Below are 14395 nucleotides of genomic sequence, written 5' to 3'. Positions count from 1 at the left end.
AAATGTACTTTTTCAAGTACAGAGCAGTGCATATGTACCTCATGCTCCTGTTCATATGAGGGTGGCTGGTACCTGTAGTCCCACATAAGATTGCTCTGAGAGTAATAGATAGCTATAGGGAACCATATGTGTGTATGACTGATCTGGAAAACAAATAGGAAGAGATAATCTTTAAAACATAAAAGATTGGGTGTTCAAGGGCTGCCCTGTTGTGGACTGACACACTGTGCTGCTAAAGCTGCTGTCTTGCTCTGAAATCCAGAGGCAGAAGCTCCTGTAATGCCCAAGAGCTGAACTGGAGCCTGCTCAGAGAGGTGATGAGATGCATGGAGATCTGCCTACAGGCCATTGTCCAAAGCCTCTCTCCAGGTTTCCTGCAGCCCCTTTAGGCACTGGAGCTGCTCTCAGGTCTCCCCTTCTCTTGTCCAGGCTGCCCCAGCCCAGTTCTCTCAGCCTGGCTCCAGAGCAGAGCTGCTCCAGCCCTCTCCTATGAATCACACTCCACTAAAATCACACGTAGCTCTTCACTGTGCTCAGTCCAAGAGTAGCATGAGAGCGTCTGCACCCAAAGGGAGCAATTCCTGTTGAGGAGAGGCCAGCAACTTCTTGTTCCAGTTTGCCTGCCCAGTGCACACCAGAAGCAGTGCCTCTTAAGAGATCAGATCGTTCCTGTGGAATTCCAGATAAGCTAAAATCGAAAATAGCCAAACGGCAGAAATGGGGTTGCAATTGGCTTGTTTTAGACGTCCTCCCTGAGCTGTCATTTCACACCCACAGTGACAGGCTCATACACTGCACAGTCAGTTGACTTCATGATAAAAATCACTACTAAAAGTAAGAAACTAGCAGAAAAATAAGCAGGGATTGCATGGTGGTTTGGGTTTTTGGTGAAGTATTTGCATATCACACAGCTGGTTTAGATTCCCAGGGCCTTGTGATAAAAGATCAAAAGCTTCCATGTTTGCATCTAACAGTTTCTGGAGACAAAGATGGGTAGCTCTCACCATGCTGCAGAGAAAGCAGGATGGGAGGATTGCTGTGACAAAATGTGCAGGAATGCATTGCAGTGGGGAGGCTGAGAGCAAAGGAAATCTTTGTCAGCCTGCCAAGATAAGCGCCACGTCATCTGCTCCAGCATCAGAAGATGCAAACCCTTGGGAGTCTGCAGAGCTGCTGTGCTGCTGCTGAGGCTCCCCTGCACATCTCCAGGTGCTGCAGAGGGTGGTCCTGCACACATAGTAGTTTGTGGCCCCACAGCAGATAGCACCAGGACGGGCTCTGGGCACTGCCTTTAGTGGCAGATGCACCTCACCAAGTGCTGGCTTGGTGTTCACCAAGTTCATCCACCATCTGAGGATGCCAAGCTCCTGCTCTGCCAGCTCAGGGGAGTGCTTGCAGCAAGGGGCTGGCTGCTCACCCTGATCCTAGTCCAGGACTGTCTTTCCCCAGTCCTGGATGAATCCCAGTGCTCTCACCTCTTCTAAACAAGTTCTCAGGATCATTCTAGCTGCAGTTTAAGCTTTGTGCCACAGCAGCCAGCACAAGACTGAGGAATGCCACTTGTCATTGGTTGCCTCTTGGTTATCAAGCCATTGACCACAACCCAAGTGCAACCCAGATCCTCATTCACTGAGTCAGCCATCAACCAAATCCATGTCTCTCGAACTTAGAGGCAAAGATGTCATGAAGGATAGTGTCAGATGCCTTGCACTTCACTTACCCCCCATCACAGAAGGCCACCAGATTTGTCAGGCATGATTTGCCCTTTCTGCTTCTGGACATGAGTGGAGCCCACAGCATTGGAACCTTTCTGCTGTAGCTCAGGGGTGGCTTTGGGAGCTGCTCTGCCATCCCTGCACAGAGAAAACAAGGCTGGAAACAGTGGGGAGTGCTCTGGAGAGAGCCACCTCATCAGGCAGCCCAAATTCATGCACAGTTCCATTCTCACAGGGATTGAGGCTGTTATGGCAACGGGCCCAGAAGCATTATGGAGAGTTTTTGTGTTCTCCTTGGAGATGAACAATGCACCAAGCGTGCTGTGAGCTGCAGAGGGGTTGCCATGAGGCATTGCCAGCCTGCTTCAGGCATGCGCCCCAGACCATGGCTCTCATTGCAGACCAGTTTCCTCCTTGTGCTGGGAGGCTGGGCTTTTTGCTGGTCCTGCTGGTCACTAGAGGCTCTGTTTTGGCTCAGGCTCTTTATTCCTGCACTGACCCCTAGTTTGGTCCTGGTGATGTTGCGTTGCTCTTTGTAGGAAGCATATACTCCACCACTGTGAAGACACAGTTTATGTTGTTTAAGAACTGAGAGAAAAAATCTCAAGGGCAGTTAGCAAAGGAACATGTCTGTTAATTGGGGCAGGGCCAGAGAAGGGCAATGGAGCTGGAGCAGGGCCTGGAGCACAAGAGATGGGGAAGGGCTGAGGGAGCTGTGGGGTTCAGGTGGAGAAGAGAAGGCTCAGGGGGGACCTGATGGCTCCTCCAAGTGCCTGCAGGAGGATGGAGCCAGGAGGGGCTGGGCTCTGCTCCCAAGGAACAAGGGATGGGACAAGAGGAACCGGCCTCAAGCTGCACCAGGGCAGGTTTAGATGGAGCTGAGGAACAATTCCTGCCCCACAGGGTGCTCAGGCATTGGAACAGGCTGCCCAGGGCAGGGCTGCAGGCACCGGCCCTGCAAGTGTTCACACCCCATGGAGACAGGGCCCTTAAGTGACATGGAGGATGATCATGGGCTGGAGCACCTCCCGTATGCAGACAGGCTGAGAACACTGGGGCTGTTCAGCCTGGAGAAGAGAAGCTGCTTGAAGACCTCAGAGCAGCTTCCAGTGCCTGAATGGAGCGACAGGATGCTGGAGAGGGACTCTACAGGGACTGTTGTGATAGGACAAGGGTGATGGGTTCAAACTGAAAAGGGAAGTTCAGGTTAGAGGTAAGACAGAAGTTCTTCCCTGTGAGGGTGCTGAGGTGCTGGCACAGGGTGCCCAGAGAAGCTGTGACCTCCCTATCCCAAACCATTCTATGATTCTACAGTTTAGTGGCAGCCTTGGCAGTACTGGGAACAGTTGGACTTGATGGTCTTGAAGGTCTTTTTCAACATGGTTGTTTCTGATTCCATGATTTGTCATGGAAGTTTAATCTTCCAGTTATGCACATGAAGATGGACCAGGCACAGAGGGAGGTCCTGGGCAGCACATGAAGGGTCATGCTGTTCGTGACAGACACGTTCTGTCTTTTCTCAGAGATCATTCCCACCTCCACCACCCCTCTTCTATAGACCACCCATCCCTGGGCCAGGTCTGCCCACCACCCAATGCAACTTTAGCAACAGGCAAGTGATAAAAGTGAAAAGCGAACGTATTTACAACAGGTAACCCACTGTTAATGCTTCAGTTAGTAGGAGAGGAGATGGGCAGGAGAGAGTTGTGCTTCCAGCCACCAGCATTTCAGGTAGAGTCAAACAGATTCTCTCCATTTCAAGTTAAAATCTGGAATAGTTTTAGCAGTCTATCAGTTTTAGGAGGACCCTTGTCCTCGACGCTGCTTCCAAGGGGATTTCTGTAGGCTGTAGGCCTTGCTCTGCAAGAACTGAATACAGCTCATAAATCCAGTCCTTAACCCAGAACTCAGGTTTCAGGCTGGCTCCTGAGGCATTACTGGTTGCCTTTGTTCTACTTCAGACTCCCCAAGCAGAACTGCATCCTGTAAATAGAATTCAGCAGGGATTAGTCTCATGCTTAACTATGAACAAATGCTTCTCTCTGTCAAGGGAGAGGTTTCATTTTGCCTTTGTGATCACATTTAAACATGAGGGAAGGCTTCTTTTCTGTGGAGACTGTATTCTACAAGATTCACTGTCACAGTAGAAGCTAGCAGTGAAAGATTTGGATAAGACAACAATAACACAGCAACAGGATTCAAAGAAAGCCTTGTGAAGGGTCTTTACAGGCCAGGTGGGCATGAAATCAGGTTTGAGGCAGAAGCTGTTCCCTGTGAGGGTGCTGAGGCGCTGGCACAGGGTGCCCAGAGAAGCTGTGGCTGCCCCATCCCTGGCAGTGCTCAAGGCCAGGTTGGACACAGGGGCTTGGAGCAACTGCTCCAGTGGAAGGGGTCCCTGCCCGTGGCAGGGGTTGGAGCTGGAGGAGCTTTAAGATCCTTTCCACACAAACCATTCCATGATTCTGTGGTTCTATGAATTGAACTGGTGGATGGAGTTTCAGAAGACTGAAGAGGAGGTGATGGAGAAACACACGGGGCTGGAGAAACACAGAGCTCAGTGCTCAGGATATGGGGAGTGCAAGAAAGCTGCCTCGGCTCCCAGAGCACTGCCATGGGGCTGAAGAAGAACATCTACCAAGGGTTAAGCACCAATGTAACTCAGGCAGCTCTGGATCTGTAAGCTCTGGGAGCTGACAGCCTCTGCATCCTTGTGCTCTGTACACTTTCTCATGGGATTATCACTGGCCGCTGCAGGCAGCACATGGGACTGGGTGTGCCTTTGATCTGCTGTACCGGAGGGAGGTGGGGAAGTGAAGTATGGAGGCAGTCTCAGCTGCATGGAGGGAAGGAGAAGCACATGAGTAAAGGGTGTAGTTGTTTACGCAGGGCTCAGATGCAAGCATGCAGATGGGTTGAGCAGAGGAGCTGTGTCAGTGGTGAGCTGCAGGTAGTGGAGAAAGACTGCCAAGAACTTGCTTTCCTCCCCCTCTCCCATCAGAGATCTCTCCTGAGGGAGGAGCAACAGGAGACAGTTGTCACAGGGAACAGACACTATTCCTGCCACTCCAAGGAGTGGGGTTGTAGAGACGGTCAGCTTGGGAACCAAAACTGTAGTGAAGCCTCCATTCTTCTGTCATAGGATCAGAAGATAACCCAGGATGGAAGGAGGAGGTCTCTAGTCCAACCTCCATCTCAGAGTAGGGTCAGCTGTGCCATCAGTTCATGCCGCTCAGGGGTTTATCCATTCTGGTTTTGAAAACCTCTGTGGATGGAGCCTACCCACCCTCTGGGCAGCCTGTTCCACTGCGAGACTGTCCTCATCACCATATTTCTCCTCTGACTGGTCAGAACCCTTGTCTCAGTTTTGCCCGTTGCTTCCTATCCCCCAACCATGGCCTCTGGTCCTCCACTGTGAAAAGCCTGGCTTTATCTTCTCTGTAGGCTCCCATAGGTACCAGAAGGCTGGTACTAAGTTCCCTCCAAAGCTGTTCCTTCTGCAGGCTGGACAAGCTGAGCTCCCTCAGCCTCTCCAGACCAAGCTGTGCCTGTCTCGGTAGCTCTCCACTGAACTCCCTTGAGTTTGTTGATGTGTTTCTTGTGTCGGGGGCCCAAGAAGTGGATGCAGCATTGTAGTGTGGTGTCATGGGAGGGCAGGAGAGGGGTAACCTCTTTGTTCTGTTGCCTTTGCTCCTGTTCAGGCAGCCCTGGGCACTGTTGGCTCTGATGCTGGGGCACTGTTGGCTCTGATGCTGAGGCACTGGGGCAGCCTTGCCCCCTCGCTGCCTACCAGCCCCACAGGTTCCCACCCCCAGAGCTGCTGACCAGGCACCAGTCCACAGCCTCCTGCACAGGGAACTTCCTCCTCAGCTGTGGGACTCTATGTCTATCCTTGTGGGAATTCATGGAGATCCTGCTGGCCCGTTCCTGACAGGGTCCTTTTGAGGTCTCCAGCTGGGCACTGATAGTGCTTCAGATCCTGTTTTCCATAGTGCTCCCCTCCTCGTTTAGGAAAAAGATGAGGAGAAACACAGCACAGGAACATAGCAAGTGGGGAATAGCACAACTAAAGCAGAGCTTGCAGAAGTTGGTACCTAAAATAAAACAAAACCTAATACCCACATCTTTAGCACATTCAGATTCTCTGTCCCCTTCCCCTTCCTTCACTGGCAGTTCTTCACCTTTGGCACTTCATAAGAACTTTACACAGAAGGTAGAACAGGGGCCACCAATCCATCAACTCCTCAGTCAACAGCTGAGAACTCAGAGCAGCAGCGTCTGTTGGTAGCTGGTGTCTCCTCTGGTCTGGCAGCTGTTGGCCAGGCCACTCTTTGCAGATCAGGGACTATAAGAAGGTGTAGCAGCTTTCTGGGTTTCATTTCCTGTAGGCAGCACAGTGGTGCCAATCCGCAGGATGGTCAGCACATCCCTGCAACAGGCTCCAGTGGCACTAGACCATGTTCTGGAACAGGCTGGGCATGGTAACAGAGCTCAGTACTGCATAAATCTTGGTTTAACTCCTGCCCATTTCCGTGCGAGAAGCAAAAATAAGCATGAAGGCATGTGGGTGTTTTTTTGGATCTTCATGCTGTTGGGAACATGATAATGTCTGATCTGAATCAGCCACTGCTCCACCTAGTGCAGAATCCCGTTGTAAGCACTGCTCTTAAGCAGATGCCCAGGGAAGAGTGAAAACACAGCAAGGATATGATGTTTCTCCAGAATACTCACTCAGGCAGCTACTGACTTCAGTTCAGAGGTTTCTGTGCACATAATAGCCCACAAAAAGTGCATCCTCCGACACTTTGTCCAGTGTCTCTATGAACTTGTTTCATGTCTCCAGTTCATCATGTTGCCTTGACATTAAAAATCTCCAAATGGTGCTCAGCAAAAACAGCCCATTTATGCTCTTTGAGCACAGCAATGGTCTGAGCAATGTGGTAAGATGTAAAGGTCACTGGCCAAAATATTCCTTTTATCCCCTGCAGACTCTGCATCTGCAGGCATTGGGTGAAACTGCTCGCGTAAGACAGAGCACAGTTGCCAGAGCTCTTCAAGTGCTTGGGAATGTTACAGAAAAAGCACTAGAGCCAAAGAAGCGGGTGGTCATGATGCTGCTGTGCTGAAACATGGCCCTGAGCCAGCGCCAGCGTTCTCTGAAGAGCAAAAACCTTGAAAATAGCTGAGCTGAGACTGAAAGGAAGGAGCTGGAGCAAGTGAGTGATGAGCACAGCAGGAGCTGGTGTGGAGGGCAGGGTCTGGAGAAAGCTGGGCCGATTCATTTGTGTCCAGGCAAATACCTGCCCCATACTTACTGTGGTAATGGATTTTTTTCTCCTGTTACTTAGCAAAATCCTCATACTCTTTACCCAATTTTTACAAGCACATGGACAAGATAATTACAAGTATCTGCAGAAGAGAAGGCTCTGGGGAGAGCTGAGAGCAGCTCCAGTGCCTAAAGGGGCTGCAGGAAAGCTGGAGAGGGGCTTGGGACAAGGGATGTAGGGACAGGCCAAGGGGAATGGCTTGAACCTGCCCAAGAGAGGGGAGACTGAGCTGAGCTCTGAGGCAGAAGCTGTTCCCTGTGAGGGTGCTGAGGCGCTGGCACAGGGTGCCCAGAGAAGCTGTGGCTGCCCCATCCCTGGCAGTGCTCAAGGCCAGGTTGGACACAGGGGCTTGGAGCAGCTGCTCCAGTGGAAGGGGTCCCTGCCCGTGGCAGGGGTTGGAGCTGGAGGAGCTCTAAGGTCTCTTTCAGCCCAGACCAGGCTGGGATTCTATGATACCTGAAAAAGCTCTCATGGTGCACCCAGGTAGTAAATTATTAGTAAGATTGACAGAATCTGGCTTCCTTGAGTACTTCCAGTTCTTGAAATACATAACTTAAGTTTCTGGTAGACCCTGCTTCAGAATTCAGTCTCGCACATAGAATCGTGTGTAACTCATTGTGAAGAAGGGGGATGTGTGACACGAGAATGGGAGCGGGGACGTGGCACCATTGGCCGCAAGCTGCACAACCTGCTTGCACTCGGCTGTCTCAAGCATTGGCAGTTAGGTGTCGGGAGGTTTGATGGAGCAAGTGTCCAATTCTGTCTCTGTTGGGTTGGTCTGAGAGCGTGCAGCCTGCCTGGAGAATGTTGGGCACAACTGGCTGATGGATCTAAACCAGTATAAGGCATTGTAAGAGTGTGGCTGCCCTCTGTGCCAAGTGAATATGAGCAAAGGGCCAGGATGCAACCACATGCACCAGGCAAATGAAGGATGAAGTGAGAAGTCACCTTAGCATGAAGGGGTTTATAAATGGGGGAGAGAAAGGGATGTCACATCCCTTTTATGGTGACTGACACAACCTGCTCTGTCTGGAGACATCCTGTCTGACTTCACTGTTCCTGTTTTCCAGGTGAAGACGAGAAACTTGCTGCTTCTTTGCTAGATGGGAAGTTTCCCCGGAGCACATCGATGCAAGACACTGTTAGGGAAGGACATGGGATTCCACCACCACCTCAAACAGCCCCACCTCCACCTCCTTCTCCATATTACTTTGACACAGGCCCCCCTCCATCCTTCTCACCACCTCCACCCCCAGGAAGAGCTTATGATACCATAAGATCAAGCTTTAAGCCAAGCCTGGAGGCCAAACTCCATGGACTCCCTCAAGTCCTTAGCGCAGCTGAGATGTATGATCAGGCAAGGACTTCTATTCCTTACCCTGAAAGGCAAAAGAGGGCCCGATCCATGATAATCCTACAGGATTCCTCTCATCTTCCCGTGGAGCCAACAGAGATCCCCCGCCCTGGCCCGTCTGCCACTCCTCCGGAGAAGCTGAAGAGGAAAGGAAGAGTGATTGACAACCCTTATGCCAACATGGGTCAGTTCAACGTCAGCCTTTTCGCTCCCACCAAGCCACAGAGGAAGAAGAGCCCTCTGGTTAAGCAGTTACAAGTGGAGGATGCACAGGAGAGAGCAGCACTGGCCATCACTGGAGGTTTCTCAAGGGAGCCCTCTCCCACCCGCAGGAGCCATCGCCTGAGTGGTGTTGAATATCAGCACCATGCCGGCATTGCTCAAGTTGAAGCCACAGGCATCCCCTTCGCCACTGCCATTGCTGGAGTCATGAAGGACAGAGACCGTCGTCTGGATGAGAGGCGGAAATCCACAGTCTTCCTCTCGGTTGGAGCTATCGAGGGCAGCTCCCCCAGCAGTGACATGCCGTCCTTGCAGCAGTCCAGGTCTATTGATGAGCGGTTGTTAGGAAGCCGAGATGTTCTACTGCCTTCCCCTGTCTCAGCTTTAAAGCCATTGATCAGCAGCTCATCCTCAACGTTCATCCACCCCCTCACAGGAAAGCCCTTGGATCCAAACTCGCCTCTGGCGCTTGCGCTGGCCGCAAGGGAACGGGCCCTCTCAACTCAAGTCTCATCCCGGTCGCCCACCCCAATCCACAGCCCAGACTCAGACCGAGCAGCACCCCTCTTTGTGGACATCCAAACCAAAGAACCAGAGCGGGGGGAGTTGGAGAGCTTGATGTCCCCTGCGTACTCTCCTGGAGGCAAAGGGATGATCGGAGCAGACTCTGGGACTTTGGCCCCTGCAAAGAGCCCATGGGGGACTCCATCCACGCTGCGGAAAGAAACGGAGGCCCGAGCAGAAACCCCAGGGAAGGAGGAGAAGAAACTAGAAGACAAGAAGTCCATGATTATCAGCATAGTGGATACATCACAGCAGAAGACCGCTGGCCTCATCATGGTTCATGCCACAAGTAATGGCCAAGATGAGATAGGACTTGAGATAAAAGAGGAGACACCAGCTGTCGCTGAAGCATGCACAGAGCCAGCAGAAGCCCCCAAAGCAGAGACGCAGCCCAGCCCCATGGGAAAGCCTCCGGTGAGTCCAGCCTCTGACAAGACATTGGGACAAGGGAGTTCGGAGGAAGAAGTGGAGCCCTACACGGTCACCCTCCCACCAGCTCAGCTGTCTTCAAGCGACGAAGAGACCAGGGAGGAGCTGGCCAAGATAGGGCTGGTACCTCCACCAGATGAGTTTGCGAATGGGGTACTGGTCACCACCCCTGGAACACCAGTCAGCCACCTGGCTACGCCCAGCACGCCATCCATACCAGCGGCAGCAGTAGCACCTTCTACCACTGGCGGAACACCCTCAGGGAAGCCCTCTGATGCCCCCGTAGCCCCAGAGTCTGCTGCAGACTCGGGAGTGGAAGAGGTGGACACCAGAAGTTCAAGTGACCATCATCTGGAGACCACAAGCACCATCTCTACGGTCTCCAGCATGTCTACATTGTCCTCAGAGAGCGGGGAGCCTACTGACACATACACTTCCTTTGCGGATGGACAAACTTTTATACTCGAGAAGCCACCAGTGCCTCCAAAGCCAAAACTCAAGTCCCAGCTCAGCAAGGGGCCAGTTACTTTCAGGGACCCACTTTTGAAGCAGTCTTCGGACAGCGAGCTCATCTCCCAGCAACATGCGGCCACTCTGGCATCAGCCAGCATTGGCCGGCCACGCTACCTCTTTCAGAGAAGGTCCAAGCTATGGGGGGACCCCATGGAGAGCAGGCCAATCCATGGGGCTGATGATGACAAGCCAACTGTGATCAGTGAGCTAAGTTCCCGACTACAGCAACTGAACAAGGATACACGATCACTGGGGGAGGAACCAGCCGGGTCCACGTTAGATCCCGGGAAGAAGTCACCGGTGGTCGCAGCACGGTAAGACACTGGTCACTGGCCAGGAGCGGGCGGGTGCGGGGTTTAGGCTCCTGGGGACAGGGAGGTGTGTAAGCAGAGCTTAACTGTGCCGAGTAACCCAGGCTGGTCTTGGAGGGCATTTCAGAGATGTGAGGGGAGAGGCAATGCTGGGACATGCCTCTCAGAAGTTGGTGTCACTTGTTCATGGCTCCTCTCTATGCACCGCACATGTTAGCGAGCTCACGCTGTTGCTTTTCCCCTTTGAATTGCCTTCCTGTTGTGTCATGTCCCTTGTCTTGATGCTGCTGTTTAGCTGCTGTATTTACTTGTGGGTTTCACTTCCACATGTTTGCTCCTGACCAGCTGATAACAATGTGTGGTTCTCCAGTGCTTTTTCATTCCAGAGGGTCTCCAGATGTTGTCAGGCTGTGCCTTAGAGCTCTGGTCAGTCTCTGCTCAGTGGGAGCATCATGAGGGTGGTCTGTGACAGCCCTTAGGCTGCACTCCATAGCACCTGCCCTCCTTTGCCCTGTATTCTGGCACAAGCCGGCTCTGGTGACCACAGTGAGGTGTTCTGGTGGGGGGTTACCTGCAGGTTGCAGGACTCAGCAGTGGGTCACACATGGCTCCAGGCTGGTGGCCACTGGGACAGCTGCTGGCTCAGAGGTGTCTGCACAGCACCAAGTGTGGTAGATCCTCTCACTCCCTGTTCTCCTGCATGGAGCCCAGACAGCCCAGGAGATCTGGAGGGTCACAGCAAAAGGACCACAGGACATGCAGGAAACTCCTTCTCTTACAAAGCCCTGCCTGGATTCCCTCATCCCACAGAACTGAGGTTGCCTCTCAGAGCTGTGGCCATCACACTCCCTGAGCAGCTTGGACCTCACCATGCCCCTCACACTGCCCTGTTGTCCCCACTGCCTTGGTCCCTGCTTTGTCCCATGCCCTCACCCTGACTCACGCCTCAAACTAAACCAAAAAGACTATATTAGAGCCTGAGATTTGAGAGCAAACCCTCACAGGGCTTTGCAGCTTAGTCCCAGCAGGCAGTGACCCAGAATCTCCAGCCTTGCACAGCAGCGTGGCTGCGGTAAGCAGGTCCCACTGGTGTCACAGTGAGGTGGGGCAGGGAGCCCTGAGCTCAAGCGAGCCCTTCCTTTGGGAACCCATCACCATGACAAGTTCCAAGTCCACGTGGTGCTAGCTGACGTTTCATGCTGTAGCATGGGGGACAGAGTGTCCATAGTGACATCCCCAAGGGAGCATCCCTGTAGCTCCAGCCTTTAGCAGCTCACATCTCCATGCCAGTGTTGGCAGTGCCAGCCTGGCTTCACCAGTGGTCCACCTCTCAGCAGGTACCAAACCTGTGGTTATCACCAGTGTGGAACAAGAACCATGTATCTTGCTCTCCTACACAGTTTATCTCTCAGGACTCAGCCCCATGAGGCAGGTTAAGGCCATTCCCTGCAGCTGGTGTCTTACATGAGGTCCCTCCCTGCACTGCTCAGTGGGGAACCACATGGGTGCATGTAGTTTAGCAGCATTTGGGGGCCCTTTTGAGATCCAGCATGCCAGCCCCCCTCCTAAAACGTGCTGAGTGTGCACATATTCAGTCACCCGGAGAACTTGGACATTGCCAGCTTTTCATGGCAATTGGTGACAGCATCTCAAAGAGCTTCCCCACGCCAGGCAACAGCCCTTTACAATGCCAGTTCTGGGCCTGGCTGGTGGAGGAGCTACTGCCTTCAGCCCGTTTGGTGTCCCACAGCCCACGTGGTGTTGGGCCACAGCCCCGCAGCCTTCCTTGCTCCTGCCCTGGCCTCCACATTACCCTGTGCCCCATGCAGAGATGTGCAGGTATGCTCCATCCCTAGGAGACACCCTCCTCCATCCTCTGCCTCTTTCTAACCCGCTCCTGCCCTTCCTTGCTGCTCCCTTCAATTCCTGCACTTCCCACAGGCCGTGTCCTTCCCTTGCCCTGGATCCCTGGAGCAGACTCTGCCCAAGCTCCTGCTCCCTGACATGGTGTTGTTGCGTTTGCTCTCCCCAGAGACCCCTGCCCTGCCCCAGCCTCCTCCTCACCTGCTGCCACCCAGTGGCCCTTCCCACTGTCCTGCAGACATTCCTGTTCCCTTGTTCGAGAGTCATTCCATCTCTGAAATCTTTATGCTCCCAGTTGATGTCAAAGACTTGAAATATTTCCCAGGAAGTCAGCTGTAAATAGAGTATCCGGTGATGTCAGCCACCCACCGTCATTGTGAAAGTGCTTGTATGGAATTGCTGGAATTCAGAAAATAATGTAAGGAGTGGTTAGATAAGCTTCAGTGACCCATTTCAGAACACACTGTTCTGTCCCTGCGCCTGTCCAGAGAGCACCAGGATTACCCCAGCCTCCCACAACAGCCCTACAGACAGCCTCTTACACAGACCCCACACTGCTGCGGAGCAGGGAGGGATGTGCCCATGGGCATCCGTTGCTCAGGGGCTGGCGGTGCTGACCCCCACATGATGCTGCAGTGTTTTCTGTCATTCTTACATTTAGCTCAGCTCCAGAAGGGATCAGGAGCCAGACTGAAGCTCTTTCCTAGAGCCAGAGGTGTCCTGAAGCGCTGGAGGGACAGTGAGGTGCCCTTGCAGGTCCCTGCAGCAGCCAGAGGAGCAGGCGCAGGGTTTGTTGCTGGTGTTTCTTCCTCACCACGTTAACTTCTGAATTCACAGTAGTTGCATCCAATAGTAGATGACTTCTCCATGCATGTGGGGCTGTAGAGCAGGCCCTGGCATGTCTCTCCTGCAGAGGCATGTGAGGGTCCTGGGTGGGGACCCCTGGAGCAGGAGACACAAACTGCTTCTTCTGTAACTATGACTGTCTCTGTCTCCTTCCAAGACAGTCTTCCACAGGAGGACGTTTGACAAGAGTGACTGTGAAAGAGGCCAGGAGATACTGAGAAACAGAACTTAAGGACAGAGCTAAGGCAATTATTAGAGACAAGATTTATTCTGCCTCTGGGTGCCGTGTGAGTGGCTGGGGCTAAACATGGCAAGGGAAGCTCTGATGGGCCCATGTGCACTCAGAGGAGGGCTCTGCTCCCCCAGTAGCATGTGGCTGCTTGCTGAGGTGCAGCTTCCTGCACGGGTGACAGCAGAGCAGATGGACAGCCTCCATTCTTCCTGTCCTATGGGAATAAGCAATGAACTGGGGACACAGGAACTTTGCTCTCTTAGTGTGTCTCTGAAGGCTGACGCGAAGCCAGCAGCAGCTCTCCATGTTTAACAGGATCCTTGAAGATCCGGTGCCCTGGCTGAGCTGAGCACCGGGCATCTTGGTGTGTCCTGATCTGAAGCTCGCGGCCAGCCCCGGACACAGCTCCTGCAGCAGCAGATGCCCAGAGCAGTGGCTGCACTGAGCAAGGACCCCGCAGCTCAGACCTGCTGCCAGCACTGCGGTGGCCTCGTTGTGTCACATCTATCACCACAATAAAGCTGACACTGTGGAACAGAGGTGTGCGTGTCTGACCAGCGACCCGGGTCACAGCCAGCCCGGTGCCAGCCCAAGAGCTGTGATGGCACCAGAGCCAGATCCTGGAGTGACTCACGCGTTCCGTGTGTGTTGAGCTGGTTCTCGTTGAGTGTCCCCTTGTCCTGTGACCAGCCATGGCCATCCATGCGCATCAGGCTTGTGTCATTCCTCACTGTGCATAGTCACACTCAGACCTCAGCTCCCACCTTGCTGACGGGGCCGGGGCCATGCACTGGGCAGCCCTCGGAGGTGAACACAAGCTTGTGTTGAGCTGAACATGATGAGCTCACTTTGACTCAAGCCAGAAGCATCTGAAGTGTCAACACAGATCCAGTTTGGGGCTCCAGCTAATGTAGCCAAGAGCCTGGGTTAGAGAGAGCTTTGCAGAGGGTGTTTGTTTGTTTCTTTGCTTGTTTATCTTTAAGCAACAGCCGAACATGCCAAATGTATCATGTGAAGCAGAA

At 53.0% G+C, this 14395-nt stretch overlaps 1 protein-coding gene across 1 annotated transcript in view; it reads left to right on the top strand.

The window, feature by feature from the left end:
* Positions 1-14395, top strand: part of SHANK3 (SH3 and multiple ankyrin repeat domains 3) — a 288859-nt gene that overhangs the window by 255332 nt on the left and 19132 nt on the right. The window contains exon 20 of the mRNA XM_034063065.1: positions 8110-10435. Coding sequence (XP_033918956.1) covers positions 8110-10435 — 2326 coding nt within the window. The remainder of the gene's footprint in view (positions 1-8109; positions 10436-14395) is intronic.

This window comes from Melopsittacus undulatus, chromosome 5, assembly GCF_012275295.1.
Source record: "Melopsittacus undulatus isolate bMelUnd1 chromosome 5, bMelUnd1.mat.Z, whole genome shotgun sequence".
In the NCBI taxonomy this organism is placed as follows: domain Eukaryota; kingdom Metazoa; phylum Chordata; class Aves; order Psittaciformes; family Psittaculidae; genus Melopsittacus; species Melopsittacus undulatus.
This window is presented reverse-complemented; position numbering and strand designations above follow the sequence as displayed.